The following is a 24,252-nucleotide window of genomic DNA, read 5'->3' as shown; positions in this document are numbered from 1 at the left end:
TGTTTGGATTGTGCTCCAACAACTTCCTGTCCCTGAGGAAGGCAACTGAGGGCAGGGCTGGTAGCCTCTGAGGCAACATGAACTGCACTTGACATTTAAGCAGCAGCTGATCTGGAAATCCTGCAGGAGAAACTGTGGCTTGGAGACAAATGTGTTTCTTCATCAGGCGTGCTCTGCCTGCTTCGTTACTGATTGGCAAAGCATAATCTGGAAGAAAGAGCCAGTAAAGCAGTCAGTCACTCACTACTGTGGCGACCGAGCTGAGCTGTCTTGTGTGCATAAATCTCTGTGAGCCAGCTTGTGAGACGATCGCTGTCTCTGATCCACAGGAGCAAAATGTCAGGTGGTCCCAGTGGGACCTGGCTGCATTTCTCTTTGAAGCTAGGCCCTGCTGGTGATGGAGGAGGGGCTCTTTCTGCCTGTTTGTGCTGAAGTATTATGCATGCTGCAAAACAATGCTGCTTCCCTGCCCTGTCTCTTCTGGGAATCAGGATCTGACCTCATGCTTACCTTGTGAGTGATTACGTTTGAGATGGTGGGGGTGGGGTTAAAATGAACATGAAACAGGGTGGTTGAATAAAATGAAGGACTGCAGTAAATTTCCCAATTTTGTCTATGATAATTGCCCAAAGAATAAAATGTATCATCTTTTAAAATGCAAGCAACATCAGAATACTAAAAAGCCCCCCACCCTTTGCCATTCCTTGGAATATAGGGGGAATGACATTTTTGCTGGGTAACAAAAACAAGACTGTGGACACATGTGAAACAGTTCTGGGCTTTTTTGCCAACATAATGTTGTTCACATGTATCATCTACCCTTCGTCCAAGGAGCCCAGGGTGGCATATAAGTTTCTTCCTCACCATTTTATTTTCACAACAACCCTAGGGGGTAGTTCACGTTTAAGGATGGTGTCTGGTCAAGGTCACCCAGTGAGCTTCAATGAGTGGGAATTTGAACCCAGGTTTTCCCAGTCCTTCTCCTATATTGGCGCCAGACCAACTGATTAGAGCTTGCACAGTGTGCATTTGGAGAGGTGTTGCTTACCTGTTTTAATTTGTGTGACATTAATTTAAACTGCCTGAATGTTTATGTTGCAAAAAGCCATTCAGGTAATGATGTTTGACAACTGTCCTGATCTCTCCTCCTCCTTGTTTTACCCTCCACTTCAGAGAATTGTTTTAACCTGGTGTGTGTGGTGGGAGGGCAAAGCTGTCTGTGGGTATACATGAGTGGCTCATAAGGGAAATCACATTTTTCTAACCCTGATGACTGGAGAGTTTCCAGTCAGCCAGGATTTCATCCTCCTGGCCAGTTGCCAGAACAGCGCGATACAAAGCCAGGGAGAAAATTGTGCAGTTAGTGTTTTCATTATTGTTTTCCTGCTTTCTGCAAAGTAAGTTTTAAAACAAACAAGCAAACAAAAATACAAAAGATGAAGCCCATCTGGGAACATGTCCTCGGAGATGCTGTGTCCTTAGGGTTTTATTCTTTTAAGTCAATTCTCTTCATGAAGGAAAGAATCTTGGCCAACACAGACTGTGGAGAGGAGGTTGAGAGTGGCTTGTGAGCATTGTTTGGTGAAATTTCAGAGGTGATGAGAGGGTGTGCATGTATGTGTGAACTAGACAGCACTTCTGTTGCAGTATGCAGCCGACACCGCAGCTCCAGAGACCCAAGGTCAGGCAAGTACTCCCGGGAAATAAGGAGACACATGGCAGTTCCACCACCAGATGTTCCTTTATTTGCAGTATGTACAATATTTACAGTTCAAAGGCAGCTTTAGCAAGCAAACAGCACAGATAGCTCTCTTTCTCGACACTTCGATCACGATCCACACTGATGTAGCTTCCTGCAGACACTCCACACATCATCTCCCACACAGCAGCTTGCACTGGCTGCAGTATATACTGGCACTGGCCAATCAGAGGCAAGCTGCAGTCTGGTGATCCTGTGACTCACCATCTGGTGATACATCGGGTGACCAGGTATTGCATCAGCCACTCATGATGCTACCCATGATGCTACACTGTATGCAGGCCAAGACATCAGGGCCTTGCTCTGTCCAGCCTGCAAATTCTCTACAGGCCTGGGGCATATAGCATAACAACTTCAATACCTTGGGTGTAGAGAGCTTCAATGCATGCCACACTCATAGTTGTATCCTCCCTGTATACTCAATATTCAGAGCTTTCTTCCTTTCCATTCCTTGAAGTCTTCCCTGCCCCCTTGCGATAGTTTTGATTTCTTTGAAAACCTGGATCATAGAAGAGTACTGTATAAGCTGATGTATACAAATGTATTTAAATTGATATGGTTTGGGGGCAGATAATGTGGGCTTTGATACAGAATTGATTTATTTTTTCTTAAATGATTCTCCTGCATTTATTGTACTTAAATGGTAGATAATGGTAGCTTTTTGCTTGCCACAATATCAGAAAGAGCATGTGCAGGTGCTTATACTCAATACAGTCTTTATTATGGGGTGAGGGCCAAAAGTTTTACCACCTCACCAGATGTCACTGCTTTGGTGAATCCCAGTTTGGTCAGAGACTTCTGTATTTACAGCAGACATCTCAGTGTTATTGCTTTTTGTAGTGCTTGTGTAAAGTCCTTTCCACCCCTTATTTCTACAGCAATCTATAATGTAGGCCCCTTTTATACTGGGCCCCTTTTGCAGATGTGGAATGAACTGAAGCTTGCCAAAAGTTACCCCTTGAGGACTTAGGGCCCAATCCTATCCAACTTGCCAGCTCCGATTTAGCCACAATGCAGCCCTGTGGTAAGATAACAAATGTTCCCATACCTTGAGAAGGCCCCAGTGACTGCCCATCCACCACAGGATGCAACGCACACCCCACTGGCAAAACTGTACCAGCACTAGAAAATTGGATAGGATTGGGCCCTTAGCACCACACAACTGGTCTGTGTGGCCATGCCTTTTGAAGATGCAACATTCTCACATGCAGTAGTGGTAATTTCTTATTCAGTGGGTATTAAACTGGATTTGTTTGCGTTAGTTGGCCAACTGTGGATTCCAGGATGTGATGACTGTGAGGGATACCTTATTGCATTTTTCCAGGCTTGAGGAAAAGGGAGCTCCTCCTGCCTGTCATGTTAAGATGAAAACTATTGATGGTACTAGTGTGATTTTTTAAAAATCCTCTTAAAGATGTGTGGATTTAAGAGCTCCCCTGAGCAATGGTAAGGATTGCTGCCTGTCTTGTGTCTGTCTTGAGTGGGAGGCTGAAGTAGCCTGAACTTGTGCTTTCTAAAACAATATAAATCAGAAAATGCATGTCTAGACATTGCTTCGTGCTTCCCTTGCCTTTAGACCCAATCATTGTCTAGCCCCCGAGATTTATACTGCACTTGGGTGAATTGCAGAGTTGTAGTGCTGGAGACTGTAGTTTTCTGTGTGCTTCTTTCATCATTTTGAGCAGGTGGGATAGAGGGCTATTTCTGACAAATGCTCATGTCTGCTCCATGCTATGTTTCTAGGCTTGAGCTCCATAATGGTCTGAAGCCACCACAGGCAGGCTAAGAGCCTGTGATGGCAGAGGCGGTGGGTCTGAGCCCCCATGGCTTGTGGTGCATGAAATGAAAATGCCAGTGGCTTTCTATAAAAAGATAGAGTAAAATGGGCTCACAAAAGGGCAAGAGGAATTCCTGCCAGATGGAAATATTTGTGATTATATTTATTCTGAGGGTGAGGGTGGCATTTTTGTATTTTCAAGATGTCTTCACAATGATGCCTTGTGCCCATGCCAGCATTTCTGCACCATTTACCTTGGTGTAAATTTAGAATTATCTTTGGGATCATTTCCCTCTGGCCCTATGTTATGCAACAGCTCGGTTTTCAGGCAGTGTTGTAGTAACCCTAGTGGTACTCCACGAAAACAGCATCTGAAATAATAGAGAAGCTGAAATGGGGAAATGTCTGCAATTGTGCTAGAGGCAGACTGGGTTTTTCAATTCACCTTTATCTCTCTTTGCTGATGAGTGCCTGACTTGCAGTTCCTTAAAGCTGAACGTGTCTGTTAACTCTTGGTAGACCAGACCAGTGTGTGGGGGTAGGGGGAATGCAAGTTGTTTGAGGGCATTAGACTGGCAAAGCTGTCAGTTGGTGACAGAATTTGGACAATTCTACTAAAACCATGTCCTGTTGTGTGGTTTCTTGGAGACATCTGGTGCTGGCTGTTGTCAGAAAGAGGACCTTGGAGAAGGTGGACTGTTATTCTGATCAGGGAGCACACTGCTGCTGTTCATACACAGGTTCTGCCTCTCAGGGTTCCATGCTCCCGAAAGATAAGGTGAACTGCGAACAGCAAGCAGCCAGGCCATTGCTCAGCCTCTGAACTCTATGGTGTTAAACTTCCCAGACTCAGGGGGCCTGAGTGCAGTATCAGTTCATAGCACTCATGAAGGTGCCACCTGTGCCTTAGGCCAAAACAGTGCCTAGGACAAAACAGAGATCTCACAGCATACAGGCTTTTGTATCCCAATAGTGGGTGGCTGTCAGAAAGAGACAAATAGCTCAACATCAATCCATTCTGCCTATTCCTTGATATTTCCCATTTCCTTTTGCCTGGGAATAGGATGTTGATGGTGATGATGACACCATGTAAAACAGCATTCTACTTCACTGATTCTAGTGCACTACTAGAGTAGGGCGAGAGAAATTCCAGAGCATCAGATTTTCTTGGCATCTAAGGCATACAGGGCTGTTCTGATGTCTGCAAGGTAAATTTAAACATTACAAGCTGTTTTCTTCTTTCTTCTAGTTCTTTTTTTGACACTAGAAGTAGGTTCCTGCCTCTTCCTATTCTAGCATGACCAAGAAACTGAACCCAGGCAGGCACTGGTTAGATGGGTCAGACTTAATTTCCATTGGATCCTACTAAGCAATGTGAGACAAAGGCAATGGGTTTCAGTTCAGGGACACATGGGAGGGTTAAACCTGCTCCCTGCTCTAACCACTCCAACCAGTGTCTAAAGCAGGAGAAGCGCTCTCTCTCTCTCTCTCTCTCTCTCTCTCTCTCTCTCTCTCTCTCTCACCCTGGGTGCATCCATTAGTACTGCTTACTTATTTTCTCCAGTGCATGTTAGGGGCTCCCAAACATGCTTCATGCAGCAAGGCTTTGGGGGAGGATAGACCACCATCCTAGACCCTGACATCCCTAGAAGTTGGGTTTAACCCACACATTAATCAAGTTCCTGAGTGTATCCCTTTGCTTTCTCTTATACACATTTTTTCATCTGTGTGTGTGTGGGGGGGGGGGTGTCAAACACTTGCAGATGCTATTTTGGTATCAGAAAAGCCTGTTCCCTTAACAAACCTTGACCCTGGATGGTTCTGCCTGATTCATCAGGGATTCTACTGTTGCAGTGGGGTATATACAATGTGCAGACTCCACAACAGGCTCTGTAGCTCATTCCCTTCATACCCACCTTACATAGTGAGCCATTGAGATGGCTCACAGAACACGTTTGTCTCTGAGCAACCGCACCAGCCCTCTCTGCCCACATCTGGGATTGGAGAAAAGACTCTGGAGTTAGAAGGTTGACTTTCCTGCAACCTTGAGACTTGCACCTCTCCCTTTTGGGAATTAGGCACGGTTGGCTTTATCCATGAAAGCTCTTAATAGTTGCAGAAGCATACAGATATTTATGCTGGGCTTGTGCCAGTGAGAGCCCTTGCTGCTTTCTCTCTTCCCCTTGCTCCCTGTGCTTTTTCCCATGTGGGTAATCACTTTCAAAGTGGCTAACCGCTTTTTCCCCTTTAACCACATTCCCCCCTGGGTTTGTTAATCACTTCTAAGGAAGTGAAGACAGAACAGGAGGGAAAAATGGACGAGAAGGGCAAAGGGGACGAGTTCATCTTGGAAAGAAGGAAGAGCGCTCTGCGCTTTCCTATATTGCCAGCTGCTTTGGAAAAATATGTTATTTCTGTGGCAGATTATACCAGAAGACTTCCCCTGCTAGTTGCCACAATTAAACTTCCGGCAGGCTGGTGACTGTCTCTGTATACCCTGGACAAAGAGTATTTGTTTGGGTGCATCTTAGTTAATTTGAGTATGAGTTTTGGAGACTGTTTACTGGATAACATTTTAATGAATATTCAGCTTTATAACTTTTTTCCTTCTGTCCCACTCCTGTCCCCTTCTTTCTCCATCCCCATTGTGAATTAAGGCTGTTGGTGGGCTGTGGATGAACCATTATGTTGCCTAGTAAAGTCCCAAAAGGATAATTACCTGGTAGTCCTCCCCTATGTTGATAGTATTTTTTGTTACTATTTATGGCACCTAACCTTTTAAATTCCCTGTAGCTCTCCCCCATGCACTCCCCCACCCCATGCCAAGCAGATTTCATAGCATATTTTTAGAGGAATGAGATGAGTTCACAGGGAATTGAGTGATACAGTCAGTTGCCAGAAAGCAAAAGAAGAAATCGAATTGTCAGGGCTCAGTAATAACTAGGAACAGGATAAGGGGGCTTTAGGTCTTAATTTCCTGTTCCTGTTATGCAGGTCTTGTGTGGATGATATTTCGGCTTCTCTCTCCTAGAAGATGGGACTGGGGGGTGGGGAAATGGAGGAGGCAGTGGGTTACTTCTTGAATACTAATGACATCATCAGAGCCATGGACTGGGAGAGGCATGTGCTCTTGCCTGGCAGACAACTGGGGCAGGGCTTTAAATGATATGGGACATTCACCTCACTTTTTATTTTCAGCATCAGGGGACAAAATAGTCAGCAAGTTAACAACTTTAAAATGGGGGTGATGATTCCTCTAGCACTGCGATTTTCAACCTTTGTTCATCTCACAGCACACTGACAAGGCACTAAAATTTTCAGAGAACACCATCAGTTTTTTTTTTACAATTGACAAGGCACACTGCATTCACCCCAATAGCCCTAATCATAAATGACCCTCCCTCAAATTCCTGTGGCACACCTGCAGACCATTTGTCACACACCAGCATGCTGTAGCACACCAGTTGAAAATGGCTGCGCATAATCAGTTTGGAGCAGTTGCTCAATTGTTGCAGGAGATCCACCTGTCTTCCCAGATGCAAGTGCCTCTATTGCAGGGAACTTACATTTTCCCATTGGCATTGCAATGTGACATATGCCACCCTTCAGTGCAGCTAGTGGTGCCAATGATTGGTGTAGCACAGTGGCCAAGAGACAGAGCTGCTGATTGCGGCTTCCTTGGTTTGAATCTAATCTCTGGCATGACCCCTTTAGGTATTTAGACTCCTCTGTCTCAATTCCCCAGCATCAGCTGGGGTCAAGGGTTCTTGCCTTACAGGGTTGTTGCAAAGATAGTCACAGGAGAATACACATGCTGCACTTTGCGTGCTCAGAAAGTGCTCTACTATGTTATTCTTCTTGCTGCCATTCTTCTCACCATGCTGTGGAAAGTAGTTATGTACACGTTATTGGCACCCATTGGCTATTTGTGGGGACAACACTCCTGAAGATCCGCACAGCTCCCCACACCAGGCCATTTGCATACTTGTGTACATAAAACATAAGGAATATACAGACCACCAGTTGGCATCCTTCAGTCTTGAAAGACTATGGTATTGCACTCTGAATGGTGGTTCTGGAACAGAGTGTCCTCACCAGTGCGCAAAGCCTGGGTAAAGTAGGTATGGAGGATAGACTGTTACCCATGCAGCAAATCCCCCCTCTCCACGTCGCTGAAATGGTCCAATGGAAAGGCAGAGGCCAATACGGTTGGTTCCAGCGGCGTCACAGGAGTTGCCAGAACGTGACTGTGTTCAGCCATGAACTGCCTCAGGGACTCCGGCTCCGGATTTTGCCTGAGGTTGACTCCTGAAGCCTTTTCCATAACTGGATGTAGCCACAAGGCAGTGGAGGTTTGGGATCAGAGTTTTCCTTCTCTCAGATGAGCTGCCTTCCCAGGCTGACGAGTCCCATCTACCCGGTGGCTGTTTAGTCGCCTGTTACGACAAGTACAGCCAAACTGAGGGCCTATTCTTATCCCCAGCCCCCAGGGGAGGGACCTCCAGTACGTCAATAGAATAAAATGTGGATAAAAGATAAAAGAAAAATATATTATGGGGAGAACTTCTCAGAGATTATACTGAGAATGATTTTGTGTGAGCTTTTACATTTATTGAAAGAATTTTAAACAAAATTCTGAAGAGGTGCATTCTCCCCCAGGAATAAAAAATGGTGCCCTTTGCAGGGCTGCCCTTGATCCTCCCCTCTTTCAGCAATGAAGGTGCGAAGATGCTTCTGCTGCTCATTGGTCTGCCAAGGTCAGGGTAGTCTCCTCTGCCTGGCAACAGCTCTGCAGGGCAGTCCGCTTTCCCTAGAGATGCCTCCAAGGGCTGAACCTGCAACCCTTTTGACATTTATTTTGTGCCTTCTAAGCATGTGAAGCACCTCATATATATGGTTCTTGATTGTGTCTTTAAATTGGCCCTGCAAGTTCTGTATTTGTGGCTGCAATCCTATCCACACTTACCTGTGAGTAAACTCCATTGACTATAATAGGACCTGAATAGACATACATAGGATTGGGCTGTGTGTCTCCCTATTCCAGCTAGGAAGCAAAGAGGGAGTGGCTTGCCTAAGGCTGACTAGTGACAATGCATGGCAGAGACAAGATTTGCACCTGGCAGCTTTGATTTGCATCTCCTCTTCTTAGCTACTCCATTACGCCTTGTTCACGCATGGCACATATATACACTGTCCCTGAGCCCCTCCCAAACGCCCTGTTGTTTTTAACTTGCAATTAAAATTCTTACTTGCAAGAAGAATTTGGAGAGGACAAGTGTTTATAAAGTATCTTGATAGAAAAATGGTGAGAAAATCTGACTGCTTATGCACAGTGTGTGCAAAGTGGCCTTTCCCCATCACCAAAGCTCCTGTGCGTGTGCTGTAAGCATGCAACTCTTAAGGCCAGAGAGATACAGCACTGTGCCTTGTGATGTGAGTTCCGGTCTCCCTGACAGGGCTTAAGGACTGGGGTTGGAGGGCTGTGTTAGGCTATGCTCTGCAGCTTTGCTGTTGGCATAGCATTTGGCCAACATTTGGGGTATGTCCGTTATCTGGAGGGTGTTCAGGATACTCTGGCTGCAGGCTTCTCCTTGACACCCATCTTCATTCTGTTTTGGAACATTATTTTGGCTGGAGTTTCGCAAGCAGTGAGGTTACGGATGCGTAGCATTTTGCCGGTCCTCAGATGTGTCTGCTTGTGGAGCTAGAGGTGCAGCAGTGAGGCTTTTGGCTTCACCAGCAGGGGTGTAATTGTGCAGGCATCCAGATGTACATCATATCCTATAGTGCTCAGCAGTGGCAGACCTCCCCCAGCCCTGGGGCAAAGGTCCATGACAGCATCCCCCGTGGGCTTTTGCCTCCTCCCCACCTGAGGCTCACAGAGCCTCGCACGACTGTAGGCTGCATCAGGGAAGCTTCCTGAAGCTTCCCCAACACTATAAACTGTGCTTCTGGAAAAACAGAAGCAGTTTCCGACCCCATTGGGAGCCTCAGATAGGCTTCTGTGAGGTCCTAAAGGCTCACGCCCGGGGCATTTGCCCCATCGAATACACTAGGAGGTCCACCACTGGTGCTCAGAATGTTGTATCTGAAATACAGCATCAGCCTGCCCGCCACTTGTTTAACAGAGAACAGCCTCCTCTGAAAGGTGTGGTAGGGCAGGACAGAAAGTTTCCTGTACAAAGGAATAGAGATTTGAGGAGTAGATGGATACTGAAGATGTATCTCTTGGGGTCAAGTAGAACTGAAACTGGGCTTCCTGGATGTCTCATTGGAAACTTTATTGCTTCTTATGGGAAATAGTCCTGTCTGTACAATGCATAAAATATAGCATTACACCAGTATGTATTTTCTGTTGTCTCGTTCTTGGAAGATGAATTCCACAGCTATAAATCCACCTGTCCCATTTAGACTCTCTTTCTAGAAATGCCCATTTCTAGAAATGTTTTGGGGCTTTTTGCCAAATAAGAGGAAAGTAAATGGAAGGAAATCATTATTTCAAGGTTAGAGAAGGGAAGGAATGAAAAATCCCCGACACATGGGCACCTGCAAGTTTTTTATGGTTGCTCTCAGGACTGCACAGAGTTGGGACTGAACATGCAATGCTGGTGCTTAGGGATGTTAAGGTACTTTTTCAGCCCAATAAATGGATACTTTAGCATCATAAAAATGAATAAATAACCAAAGTAGTGGACCTTTTGGAAAAGAGCTTTATGCCCTGTGGTAAAAATGGCCCTGACAGAGAGAGAGCGAGAGAGAGCTTGTTTGTGTGCCTGAACTTAAAAATGGCACATATACAATCTTAAGTGCAGCTCCTTGGACAAAGGGGTTCTTCACCCCATTTTTGTTAAGATGTCATCTTTTGGAAATCCCATGAGGGGGAGCAGTGAGAATTCTCCCCCCCCCCCCGTTTTTAGCAAGCAGCTTTTTCCAGTGGTTAATTTTCACTCCCCAGTTGCAGTCTTGTTTACTACATTCACTAAACATTATGTTTAAAATGATTGTTTAGCTTTTGGTGCTGCTTAGTGCATTTACGAAGCACTGACTCAATTTTATGTTGGCAATTGCTGCTTTTAAATGCCTTGCCATGATGATTTCTCCCTGCAAAAAAAATCCAAATGATTGGTCATTCTCTTGGCCTCTTCCTCCTTCTGCTCACAAGACAAAACTTTTCTTTCTTCCTGCCTTCTCCTCCATACTGATGGAGTCAAGATAGAGAAGGCATTTGATTAATGGGGGCTGTTTCCCCCGCAGTTCTGCTGAGGTTTGTTTCATCACCTTGCTGCTCATTGGAAAGGATTTTAGCTGTAAATTTCACTAAGGAAGCTTGGTATGTATCTGGCATCAGCTAGTACATTTTAAAGCCATGGCTGATTTATTTTGGGGAAGGAGATTATTTTTTAATGCTGTAAGTTACAACTTTTGTTTTAAATAGACCTCACTTGCTTCAGAAAATAGAAAGATTAGTGTAGTCTGATCTTTCTTGGTAATTCTTGGATTGGGAATTACCATTATGGGAAGAACCTTGATACTTCACTGGTAGAATAGCAGTAGGCAGATACTTGGAATTAGGCTACTGCCCCATTTGTAAAAAAACACAAAAAGTGGTTTTACACAAAAACTACAAAAAAAACCACACAATTTTACATCTTCATCCTACCCCTTTTTAAAAATTAGTGTACTTAACACTCTGATATTGGCCTGAGGTCTGATGCAGTTGCATAACGGGGGGGGGGTCATGGGGATCACAGGACCCCAGGCTCTCCTGCCTACCCCTGCACCCTTTGTTGCTGTGGTCAGTTGGAACAATGCCAGATGCTTCCAAAGAAGCACCCAGCTTTGCTCTGACTGCACCGGAAGTAATTGCAGTGATGTCATCACGTCACTGCAATTACTTCTAGGGGTGGCAGGCTGATCGTCGTGGCCCAGGGCAGTGCACCAGTCAGTTACACAGCCGGTCTGATGTTGGAAGTTAGCTGCAATCTATCTTAGATTGGAGCAATAAAAACATGATTTCTCATAAGGAAGTCTTGAGCAGTGGCATAGCTAATGATTGTGTAGCCTGGTGCCAAGCTCAAAATGTTGCCCCGAAGTGATGTCACAACTGGATGTGACATCACACCCAGGCTTTTTAAAAAGTGAAAATTGGGAGGAACCCACCTCCTCCCCCCAGCAGCTCACCACAACCCACTTGCTCTACTGCCTCCCCCCAGTCAATGGCATAGCTAAGGCATCTATCCACAACCTGGAGTCAAAGAACATTTTGTAGCCCCACCGCATGACAAAATCAAATTTAATTAAGTAAATAAATAAAAAGTAATTGGTTCCATGCTGTATCATAATAGCATCTCATTGGCACTCAGAACAAACAGTCTCATAGGTCAGTTTGGAGTTCCACAAGGCAGTTGTGTTTTAATTTTCTGGTGAATTGGCCATAACCTTTGATAGAAAACAGATATTCCAGTGCAGTTTGTTTCATTGCATTCTTCACTAAATTACCTTTCCAATGATATATAACATGATGGTATTATTCATACATACAAAGATTTTCACAGTTTTGGTCACTAGTGTCAAGCTCAGCTTGTTGCCCCCCTAAAGATTGATGCCCGGTGTAACTGCTACCCCCTGCACCCCCTTAGCTACGCCACTGGTCCAGAGATCTATATATTGGGCTTGTGCATAATGTAGTTATGCAGAATTCAAAATGCTGGATTTTATCATTAAAGACTTCAGTGGTCTTTGAACAGCATATACACTAACTAGAGAATGTTTTCTCATATACATGTCCCCCACATCCTGTATCCAGAGGTCATCCCAGGGAAGCTTGGTCTGTATTCCACCTTTGTCAGAGGTTAGATGAATGATAAAAAGGAGCAGTACTTTTCAGTACTAGCACCCTCATAGTAGAACTCCTTCCCCAAAGAGACACCCCAAGCCAGATCCAGTTTGTTTGGTTTTTATTCTTAGGAAGCTTGGAAAACTATCTTGTTCCAGCAGGTCTTTGTGGGGTGAGGCTTTGTTTACGTGTATGAGTTTGTTTACTTGTATGCTGTTGGAATTTGTCTTGAATTTGCTAGATGAATTTTGTTTTTGTTTTGTTCTGTTGGTGCTGTTGGCTAATGTCATTTGAGTTTTATAATGGGTGCTCTGTTGCTCTGAGGACAGAGCACAGTTGCTCTGAGGACTTCCTGGAGCCACATTGGTGGTATACAATTTTATATTTATATATAAATATTTCTGGATTTCTGTTGCCTTCAGCCACTCAAGGCCAGAAATGTCTTATTTGTGCCAAATTGTAGGCCAAGATCAATACATGGAGTGGATAAGTCTTTTCAATCCACTTAGTGTGAGTGAGGGCTCTCTTTGCTGCATCCTCTTCCCAGAAGCTTTTTATTGAGTCCTCCCTTCAGTGGTAGTAAATGTGAGTTTGAGCAATGGGAGTTCTCTGGCTAAGAGATTCTTATTCCAGAGGAGAGCAGTCTCCTGCCAATATACTATCAAGATCCATCTCTGATTCCTGCAACCAAGCCAAGTCCGAGTGCCCTAAGAAGCCTTATGGTTGCATCCATCACAATTGATTTGCTGGAGTGATTCTTCAGGTTTCTTTGGAAAGCTCCTGGATAGCATGAGAGTGGCCTAAATGAGTGTAGTTTCCCAAGAAGCTGTATGACCACATGGGCATGAATCTGCCCTTCAGATTGTAGGATTCTGAAGTGTAGGAATAGTGTTGTGTACAGGTAATTCTGTAATGGATCATGGATCCTACTTTAGATATTAGGGAAAGGAAACTTTACAGCTTTTGAGAAGGATTTGAGAAGGAGTTCTTTTGTATCTGGAGCTGGAGTCTGCATCCAGGCAGTTTTTGAAACAGCAGTAAGCCAGAAATAGATCCCAAAAATAAGGTTTAAAGCTACATATTATTGTACAGCAGCATGGAGTCCTCTGCTGTGCTGGTGTGGTATGGCTTGAGACACCACAGGACTACACTCTTCTGGCTGCATTGATCCAATGATATAATCATCAAGTATGGAGGAATGTGGGCTTCAGCCTGGCTGGCTGCCGTAGAAGGAAGGGTAGAGTCACAACAGGGCCTATAAGGTGGGTCAGAGAGAGAAGAAGAGAGAGGAGAAAGGCAAGGGGACCCAGGGGAGAGAGGAGGAAGGGAAGGGGACTGAGGGGAGAGAGGTGGAAGGCAAGAGGAGAGAATATGAAGAAGCAGAAGACAAAAAGGTAGAGGTTGGAGGGGGCCAAGAAGGAAGGTGAGGAATGAGGTGGGGGGGCTGGGGAGACAGGAGACGAGGAGATAGAAGGGGTCAGAATGAAGACAGTCGAAAGGGAAAAGACATAGTGGAGAGTGAGGGAGAAGTGAAGGGGGTGGAGTGCAAGGGGCATCGCACAAGGAGTCTCTGCAAAATTGTTCATTTGACCTGAGCCTGCCATGGTGGATCCTGCTATTTCCCAAGTTTGCTGTTTTGAACTGGATGGGGGAGTTGACACAGACCTTGTATAACTTGCAGTTGTTGGGTGCACTGGGTGAACACACCTGCCCTTCAAGAAGACCTTCAGGGAGGGCACCTTTTACAGCCTGGCCCAAAGAATGTTGAATCAGAAATGCATTCTTCTGAGTTCAGTGATGCTCCCTAATAAGCATACTTAGAATTGCAGCCTCAGAGGCCTGGTCCTAGTCTGTTGCTACTTCCTTCTTTGTCTCCTCAGCATTTGCCAAATTAATTGGTTTCCTTTCAAAGATAGAAATTTTACACAGGCAAATTTGAGTTTTGATTCTCAAACATAACTTGTCCTGGAAAGCATCACACATAGGGAGGAGAGTACCACTGGGTTGCTTTGCTCTGTCTGATTTCCAGGGCTCAGTCCTAACCCACTTTCCAGCACTGACATAAGGGCAATACAACTTCAAGGAAAGGGGACAAACATTGCCATACCTTGAGGAGGCCTCTTTGACTGTCCCCCAACTGCAGGATGCAGCACATGCCCTATTGGCACAGCTATGCCAGTGTTGGAAAGTTGGTTTGCATTGTGCCCACAGTTGTATGTCCCTGAGGGATTTATGACCTTCACCTTGCAGTCTTAGAGATTGACCTAATTTTGTCTAGAACTGAGGACTGTGGCTTGAGGATGAGTTCTACCCTGAAGTAATGCCCACCTGCCAGCAGACGAGCCCATTGGATATTCTGTCAGTGCACTTTGTATCTGGGACATGTATCTGTCCCAGTGTCCATACTCTTGTACTAGTCAAAAGTGATAGCCTGATTCTGATCCCACACATTGTGCCTTCCTGTGGAGGGCTTGTCATTCAGCTTCAAGTCGCTCTTCACTTGTAAAACCGAGGAGAGACAGACATCCACCTCCAGCGACAGACATCTGCCTCCATAAATACTCGTCTATAAGGCGACAAATTTCTACCATAAATCAAGTGTAGATTGACACCTCGTCTTATCTGTGGGTCACTCAGGGGTCAGGTTTGTTCTGGCTCTCATGGCAGCCAGGAGAAGCTTGGAGAATCTTTGAAAGCGCTTGCAGATGGTCTGTGAAGCAGTTTGAATGATTGCAGACAGTTTACAAACTGTTGCTTTGGGAGGATTGGCACACAGTACTACGTAAGCACCTTGTTAATGTCTTCAAAAACAGTGGCATGGCTCAGATTCTTTCCTCCCTTTCAATCAGGTTCCAGGGCAAGCTGCAGCTCCTCCTCACAAACACCATTCCCCAAATTTTATCCCCAACTTGTCCAAGGGTCATGGAACATTTCATGATTTTTGTCTGAAAACCTGCCCTCACCTTATCTGTGAGATTGACACAGGTGAGTAACTAGAGCAGAGATGCCAAAACCCCGGCCCTGGGGCCACTTGCGTCTCTCAGGGACTCCCAATCCGGCCCGCAGGGAGCCCCCAGTCTCCAATGAGCCTCTGGCCCTCCAGAGACTTGCTGGAGCCCATGCTGGCCCAGCACAACTGCTCTCAAGATGAGAGCAACTGTTCAACCTCTTGTATGAGCTGTAGGACAAGGGCATCCTCCACTGCTTGCTGTTTCACATCTGTGAAGCAGCAGTGGCAGCAAAGGAAAGGCCGGCCTTGCTTTGTGCAAGGCCTTTTATAGGTCTTGAGCTATTATAAGACCTTCATTCATATAAGTTCCATCTTTAATATATTCATTTATGCAAATTTATTTACGTTTGAAATGTGAATTAATTCTTTTTTTTTTCTCGGCCCCTCACACAGTGTCAGAGAGATGATGTGGCCCTCCTGCCAAAAACTCTGGACACCCCTGGTCTAGAGTAACTTCCTTCTCTGTTGGACCCAGATTAGCAAGTGTTCCTTAGCTTTGAGCCCCATATTTGATTGGCTAAGGCTGCAATCCTGTACACACTTTCCTGGGAGTAAACCCCATTGAACACAGTGGGATATTCTTATGAATAGACATGCACAGGATTGTGCTGTTAAACTCTGAAAGCAAAATGTTATCTATCAGTGTGTCTTTTGAAAAAGTTAAGCTTTTTCTAAGGTGGCAGAGGTGGACAGATCCGTCACCCATTCAGGGAAAAGACTGTCTGTTAGTTTGATGGGGTGAATGAAGGATGCAGTCTTCAAACTAGTAATTTTCTTAGGGTCAGCTCAACAAATTACCATCAGTGCAGAGCCACTTGGTTTGGTTTTTTGTTTGTTTAATTTTACAAAATGGCTATTCATTTAAGTCTTTTTCTCTTTGTGTTTTCCCAAGAAAAATATTTTTTGGTTAAATGCTGTACCTCTGCAAACCCGGATATAACCTGATGTATCTAGGCACTTGAGTGATGTTAATGGCCTTAGAGGAGTGGTTACTGAATGAGGCTGTACAGACCATAGACACACCGAGCTTGAGGGTTATTTGCACTCATGGTGAACCCTTTTTAGCAAACCCTTCAAAAGGGATCCTCACCTTGGGAGAAAATAGGCATGTTGGGGCCTGGTGGCAGGAATCTTCCTCTGTGTCTGTGGATAAGTCCAGAGGAAGAATTTTTAGAGAACCCAGAAGATCTTGTACTAGACATCCCCATGTTGATGACACTGTACCTGATATCAGGCTGCCAGATCTTTATTTGAGCAGAATTCCTTTAGTTCAAGAACACAAGTTATCTAGAACATAATGGAGATCCTGTTATTGTCTCCACAACACTTTGCAGAGAGGCGACAACACTAGAAATTTTCCTAACTTTTCTAAATACTTCTGTCCTTTAAAGCCTTTGTAAGTGGTGTCCTTTAAAATTTAACAAGGGGGAAACAACTGTCTGTCTTTACCCCAGCATAATGTCTTTTCCAGTAGCTGTTTGTTGGTTTCTCTCTTGCATCTTTTTTAGGTTGTGAGCCCATTAGGGACAGGGAACTATCTTTTTATTTATTCTGCTACATTAACTGCTTTCAAACGTTTTTTTCCGTGAAAAACCTAAGGGAGCAGTTGTTTCAGGTTGTGAGCTGTTGTGTGCAAGACCGTGGAGTGGAAGCTATGCCTTTTCTGGCTCCAGCCAATAAGAAGGAGGAAGAGTTGCTAGAGGATGTGAAGCCCCTTCAGTGTTGCAGGCTGCGCTCTGTGAAAGGCACTCCTAACAGGCACTGCTCTGGCTGGAGTTTATCCATGAGGTTATGTAACAGTTACATTAGATGTAATTAAGTGTGATACTGATGAGCCAAGGCAAGCTGCTTAGTGTAAATGCAATGCAGGAAACTTTTGCAAAAGCTGTAATGCTTTTGCTCTGCTTGTGGGTTTCAGGGATTGGGTTTTAGGGATTAAGGCTTCCAGGCCTCATTAGGTCCTGCCATCAGGTCAGCACTCGGAGGGATAGGTAAACTTGTAAACAACTTCTTACGACATTCCCAGGAATGCAGTTAACCAACTACATTACATGTTAGCATACCTTCATCTGCAGAACTGGGGCAGAGCAAGAATGCCACCCAATACAGCTTATCATCTCAGACAAATGTAAGGGTGGAGCTGGACTGTTTCATTCCAAGTCACCTAAAGTTCTATTAAACCTATCAGAGAAATAGTACCCTTTTCCTACAACAAAAGATATAGGTGTGCCCCCGTATCCATGGGGATTCTGTTTTGGAACCCCCCGCAGTTAAGTGAAACCATGGATACAGGCAAACACTGCCCCCCCCCCCACCCTCCAGAGCCAAGGGGAGGTCTCTAGAGGGTTGTCTGAGCCCAGCAGAGGTCATGTTCGTCTACGGCTTCTGCTGGGCTCAGACCTCGAACAAAAAGAGTCGCTTTTGGTGTTTTCATAAAACAAAAAGTGACATTTTAAATGCCTTATAAGGCATTGAAAAATCACTTCCAGTTTTATGGAAAACGAACGTCCGTGGCCTCTGCTGGGCTCAAATGACCCTTTGGAGGTGAGGGCAGCAGAGCTCCTCTTGCTTCCGAAGAGGGAGTGTGCCGAGGGGCCCATGCAGATAAGTGAATCTGCGGATATGGAATCCACGGATACAGCAGCCCCCTGTAAACTTGCTGAATTCAAGACACCTTAAACCTTTGTTCTACAATGACTTGTAGCTAAAGTGGCACAAAAGTGATACAGAGATTGGCATCATGATCTACTGTTGAATTGGGTGCTGGGTAACACTGGCACTGCTTTGAGGGAGTGGAAATAGGAGGTCCTGCATTAGATTCTGTGCTTCCAAAGAAAGATTATAGATACTGCAAGATTACTACTGCATGGAACTATCTGTTTTTACAGAATGTCTGACACATCTATTACCTGTGTGATTATTGGATAAAGAAGTGGTGTCAACTAGTAAGTGTATGATTGTTTCAATTGGTTGGCAAATGCCTGTAAGTTCTACATCACTCCTCCTCTTCTAGACAGCATAGTATTTCATAAGCTTTGGTGCAAGGCATGAATTACCCTAATATTGGGACAGTATCTATGTAGTATGAAAGAGATGAGCAAATCCTGGAAGGGGTTGACTTATGTGGTGAAAGGGTACTTGTTCATCACGTAAGCCCTCATGCACATATGCTGTTGCAGTGGCATAGTCCAGTGTGGAATATTGGACTACCACTATTCAGTGCTCTAAGTTGGAGCGATTTGCTATTCGAGTGAAGAGCCATTTTGCTGTGATATTTTCCTTGCAAATGTCTTAACATTTCTCCTCCTTGTGGCCTACTACAGTTTTCACTTTGCGGTGCCTTTCCAGTCATAGCACTGTACTAGTCTCCTGCTAAATCATATCATGTGGTAGCACAATATTTCACCCCCATGTAATAGGTTTGGGGGTGGGGGAATGAAGCCATCTACAAGGGGAATGTACTTGCCACACTTCTGTTTGTTATCAAAGGAAGTATGCACTTCAGGGCTGGAAACTGAGGAGTGCACCCCTTCACAGAAAACTAACCCCCCAAAAAAATAAAATTAAGAGCAAGTTAACAGTAATGCCATAGTGAGGCATGGTTGAGGCTAAAGACAGCCCTTTGGGTACCACTTTTTGTTTTTCAGGCAATACATGCTTGCATCCCACACTGGATGCTTCAGCGTACTCAGCCATTAAGAAATTTTCTGGAGGGAAAACTAGCATTTTTCTTTAAGGGTCACAGAATTGGTGTGGGCATTGTAGGTGGAGTCATCACATGTCACTGATGAGGGTGATCGGCAGTAGGCCAAATAGTGGCCATCAAGCAGCATTCTGCAGAGGATTCACATTTTCAGCAAGTGATCTGCCTGGGAAAAAGAAGCAGTTTCCCAATGACAAAATATTGTGGTTGGAATGCTGAGGAAAATGTGCAATCCTTTTAGCAGAAGCATTGCTTTGAGGAAAGATATATCCAGAGTCCAGCACCAAATGAGTAACTGTGTATTTATTACAGTATAAATGGGCTGTTTGGAAAGGTTGTAAGATGAAAGAGGGTTAGTGACCCAAGTGCTGAAGGCATTTTCAGGAATTCTAAGGGGTTCCCCCCCCCCCAAGTCCTGTTCAGTACTATACAGGCAGTTCTCAATTTATGCGGGGATTGCATCCCTGCAAAATGGTGTGCAGATAAAAAAAAGATATGAGAGACTGATTTTCCTATAGAATATACTGACTTTCCTATAGAAAATAATGGGACAGGCCTGGGTTAAGGGAATAGTCCACTAGCATTCACTTTAATGAATGGCAATTATGGAAGAAGCAGGAGAAAAATACTCTGGCTAGAATTACAAGAAACCTCTTAGCAGCAGCAGCAGCAGCAGCAGCAGCAGCAGCAGCAGCAACTGATTAGCAGCTAATCAACCCATTTGCTTTCTAGTCTACAACAATGGGAGGCTTATCTCATCCATGTAGAATCAAATTATGCCTCAAAATGCAATGGGCTAGTTAGCAGCCTCTCTTCCACTGTTGCTTCAATCTGTACAAAAAACCTTCAAAAATAAAAACAAGCCATACCAAAAACAAAAAACAACACAAGCCTGCTCTCACCAGCTCATTCATTACTCACAAGGAAGAAGGAGACATACAGGTGAGGCCTTGCTATCTGCGAGGGATCCGTTCTCAGACCCCTTGTTGATAGCGGAAATCACAGATAATCAAATCTGTGATTTTCCACCCCCTTTTCCTTCCATAGGGGACCGGTACTCCAGTCCCCTCTGGAGGGCTTTCTGAAATCCACAGAGGCAGTGCGCCTCTGCCTGCTATCTCTGCAGGCCTGTAGAGGTGAAAAAATGCCACTTCTGGAAGTGACTTTTTCGCCATATAAGACATTCTGATGTCTGAGGAAGCCAAGTCAGGTGGAGCTGAGTTTGGCTCAGTGCAGCTCTGGGGGACCTGCATTGAGCCAGATCTGTGAATTAAAAATCCATGAATAAACAGGCTCCACCTTATGTAACTCCTCCCCTCCCCCCTCCCTGCTTGCCATTATTCAGGGAGCAGCTGCAGGCTTTGCATCAAAGGTCTCTGCATTAAAGAAGGCTTGAGGAGAGGAAATGATTCAGGAGAGCCATGATCACATGCACAACAATAAGCCCACTTTTCTGTGTATCCTGGTTCCAGCCACACAGTGAAATTTAAGAAGTCAGCCTGGTAAGTCAGTGCAGCAAAACATGCTATTTCAGAAATGAGCCCCACAAATTGCACTTCCCGTATTAATGTTTCAGTTGTGCTTTTTCAAAAAGAGGCAAATTAAGAGCACACAAATCAATTTACCAGTAATTCATTTAGGTCACAATTTCAGAAATGGGGAGTATAGTGTGGGCTGCTAGCTTAGGTCATGACCTGATTTCTTCCACTATAATTTGTTACCAAAGATTTGTTTGGGCATCCACCATGAAGTGTGAGGGATCTGATCACTTTGAGTCTGATGTGGAGCTCCTGGTTAGACTGCTGTGGGGGAAGGGGACTGGTCCAGGCCCTGGCCTCTGAGCCACCTTTTGATGCCCTGTGGTGTCTGCTTTCTCTTTTGCAGATGGAGAGCGTCTGGGTGAGGTGACAGACCCTGGCAGGAGAGCGGCTGGGGCCCATGTGTCAACTCATCAGAGGAAGTCCGAGGACTCCAGCGAGAGCCGGGAAGACGAACAGATGGTAATCTTCCTTACACTTGGTTTCTCTCTCTCTCTCTCTCTCTCTCTCTCTCTCTCTCTCTCTCTCTCTCTCTCTGACAATAAGTTTACACCCTTTCTGGAAGGGGTCAGAAATAACTCCCACATCTTAGTGTCATGACAGTGCATGTTAACAGAAGGAAGATATCCAAATGCATTTGAGTGTTGGGAGCATCCACTGCCAAAGTGCTTTGATATTTGAAAACATAAAATGGCATTGAGGCACCTTTCACAACAGGAGGCAGGGTCCTTTGGGACCTCCTTTTCATTATTTTATGTCAACATGTGATAGTGGTTCCAGATGAATATTCTAAGTCCACAAATTCTGACCTTGTGCTTGTCAAATAACCTTCCCCTCCCCCAGCAGGGAGGACAAAGTCTTTTACTGAGGGGATGTTGCCCTGCTCCTACACTCCACAACTAGCTAGAGCCGTGCGAAATAGTAGGTAATGCAGGCCCCAATTGTGAATGTAAGCAACGCCTCCCACTAGTCTTCAGAGCCATTCAGGCAGCAAGGTACAGTGTTGCTGCCTGAATGGCTCAGAGGACAAGTGGGAGGGGCTGCTTACATTCACATACGGGAGCCTGCACTGTTTACCATTTTGCACCGCTCTAGCTATACTACTGCTTACCCTCCCTTATGAGGAGAGAGGGGCTCATAACTACATGCTAGCTTTGGAAAAGTTTGTCTCCCATGGAGACAAGTTCACGCTTGCCTGCTCAGCTCAGAGAGAGGAAGAAGATGGGGTTCCCACTGTTCTAGTGCTGTGTCATCAAGAGTGGCTGTCCTCCTCTGGAGACAGGAAGGGTCTGTCTCCATCTTCCTGATGACTCTTCCTTATCCTCTTCTGGGTGAATCAGAGTGAAGACAACAACGGAATGGCTGTTGGGACATCACTATTTTTATTAAAATTAATACAAGCCTTGAGGAAGAAACCAGTGAGGCAGCTTGCTGCTCTCTGAGGGCCCCAGTATGAGGTCAGGAACAGCCTTTACCCTGCCCACCCCTTCAGAAAAGGCAAGATCTCTTGTCAGATTTAAAGACATGCTCACCCGTGGATCTCCTGTGGTTTATGTGAGGATTATAGATTAGATTAGGATGTAAGTGGGCTTCAGGGTAGGAAGCAGTGGTCTGCTCCTTCAAAAAGACGTGAGGCTACATATTCTATTTATTTAGATTTTCAATGCTCAGCGAGCTTAAAAAGATTTCCTTGTGTTCTACAGTGGAACTAACTGCAGTCAAGCAAGACTCAAAATCTTGACAGAAACAATTCCAAAATTCATCCTCCCTCCCAGTTCCAGTCAGTTTATTGAGTCTTCCCCTTCCTTCCTTTCCTTCTTCACATGGACTTTCCCTTCCCTTAACCCATATATCCATTGTTGTGGGAATCATGGCCAGGGGGTGGTCCAGAGCTCTGCTGAAGGGGGTGCAATTACTAGGATAAGTCTCCCATAATGGAATGAGGCTATAGCTCAGTGGTTGAGCACATGCTCTGCATGTAGAAAGTCCCAGGTTCAGTCCCTGGCAACTCCAGGTAAGTGTGGCAAGGACCTCTGTCTGAACCCTGAAGAGTATCTGCCAGTTTGTGTACTGTAGACAGTACTGGGCTGGATGGACCAATGACCTGGACCAAGTTCGTTGAGCTGCATATATTCCCATTCCACATTAATAGGAAGAGATGAGTACAATTCTGACAGCAGCACATGACAGTTCCTGCTGTGTAGACTTGGCAGTGGAAAGCAGGAACTATAAGTGGAAAGTAGGTCTATAGGGATGTGTCACTTGGGAAACCCTTTTGTGAAATATTGTATTGCATCTCTTTTAAGAGTGTGTGATTCTCATAGGACATGGCATTCCTTTGTAGACCAAATGGGAGAGATGTGCAAGGACTGTCACTGATGCAGGTGCAGTCAGCTCCCCCCAATACAGTCTGCCTAGAGTATTGTTCCAGGTCTTTGATGAGAAGGCTTTGGCTATCCCTAGCATTGGGTTATACTCCTCAAGCGGTTTGTGAACATCCAGTGGGTTGTCAGGAGATAAGCCCAACGTGGAAGGGAAACCAAAATGTCACCACCTGCCAGGAATGCTTCTCTCATTGTGACAGTGATGAGGATGCGACATATTGGCACCTTCAGAGTGCCAGAGGACTTATCAACAGGACTGACCAAGGAATAATGGTGAACAATTAGCAGAAGCCTAGAAGAGTGGTGCCATTATGTGCCCACATATATACGCAAATGCTAATTGAGCCTTGTGCAGGAGAAATGAATCTTAACATTTAACAATAGATGGATTATATGCCCTTAGAGATAATGGAAAAGGAATGTGTATTTTTGCGCCAAACCAACCAACAGTTAAACAGTTGTTTAAATGTTTTGGCCTGCTTCTGTTGATGACCAACATAAGGTGCCACCGAGATGGGTGCAAGCACCAGGGCTTCTCCAGAAATTCAGCCATTGTTGTTAATAATGACTGAGCGATGTGTTTCCCTAAATGTAATTTTAAAAGGCTTACTTAAGTATCCGAAGCAACCACAGGGAGTCCAATCCTGACTTGAGATTGCAGCACATGGCTTGGGAAGGGTTAACTCCCCCATCCCAGCTGCTTTCCAAATGAAAATGTTCTTCCAAGTGAATACTTGCAGCAATACCAGCTTTGAGCGGGTGTGGATTTTGGAAAAATGTTGCAGGGGAAAAGAGGTTTCCCTCCCGTCACACTCTGCAGTTCTGGTAAGAATTTCCCCCTCTCTTACTGCCTTTTTTAAAAGGAAAAGCTTGTGGTTTCAAGCATACCTCTTCAAATGCATTTTATATGTGTTATATGTGCAAATGTGTTACACTGTCTAATTGTGGCAATTTCTAAAGCATAGGGTTTTAAAACTGAGTCTGCTTAAGTATTCTAAACCTCTCCTTTGAAACTGCCCTTCATATAGTGAAGAGGGCATCACAGTTTCAGTTCAGCAAATGGAAACACCGAGGGCAAGAAAATAAGCAGTGAAGCGATTGTCTCGGCTAAGGTGGCCTTGCAGCTGCAAATAGAAACCAATACCCCTGAGAAACAGTCCTTTCATTGACAGCAAGAAAACAATTTTTTTTCTTTTGTGTGATTTCCAGAGTATCGGTAATAATAATTTGTTCCAGTAGGTCCAA

General features: G+C 44.9%; 1 protein-coding gene across 1 annotated transcript in view; it reads left to right on the top strand.

The window, feature by feature from the left end:
* Window positions 1-24,252, top strand: part of B4GALNT4 (beta-1,4-N-acetyl-galactosaminyltransferase 4) — a 195,723-nt gene that overhangs the window by 81,657 nt on the left and 89,814 nt on the right. Inside the window, exon 2 of the mRNA XM_066630931.1 lies at window positions 20,970-21,085. Coding sequence (XP_066487028.1) covers window positions 20,970-21,085 — 116 coding nt within the window. The remainder of the gene's footprint in view (window positions 1-20,969; window positions 21,086-24,252) is intronic.

This window comes from Tiliqua scincoides, chromosome 1, assembly GCF_035046505.1.
Source record: "Tiliqua scincoides isolate rTilSci1 chromosome 1, rTilSci1.hap2, whole genome shotgun sequence".
In the NCBI taxonomy this organism is placed as follows: domain Eukaryota; kingdom Metazoa; phylum Chordata; class Lepidosauria; order Squamata; family Scincidae; genus Tiliqua; species Tiliqua scincoides.
The sequence above is the reverse complement of the archived record's forward strand: the minus strand, read 5'-3'. Positions and strand labels throughout refer to the sequence as shown.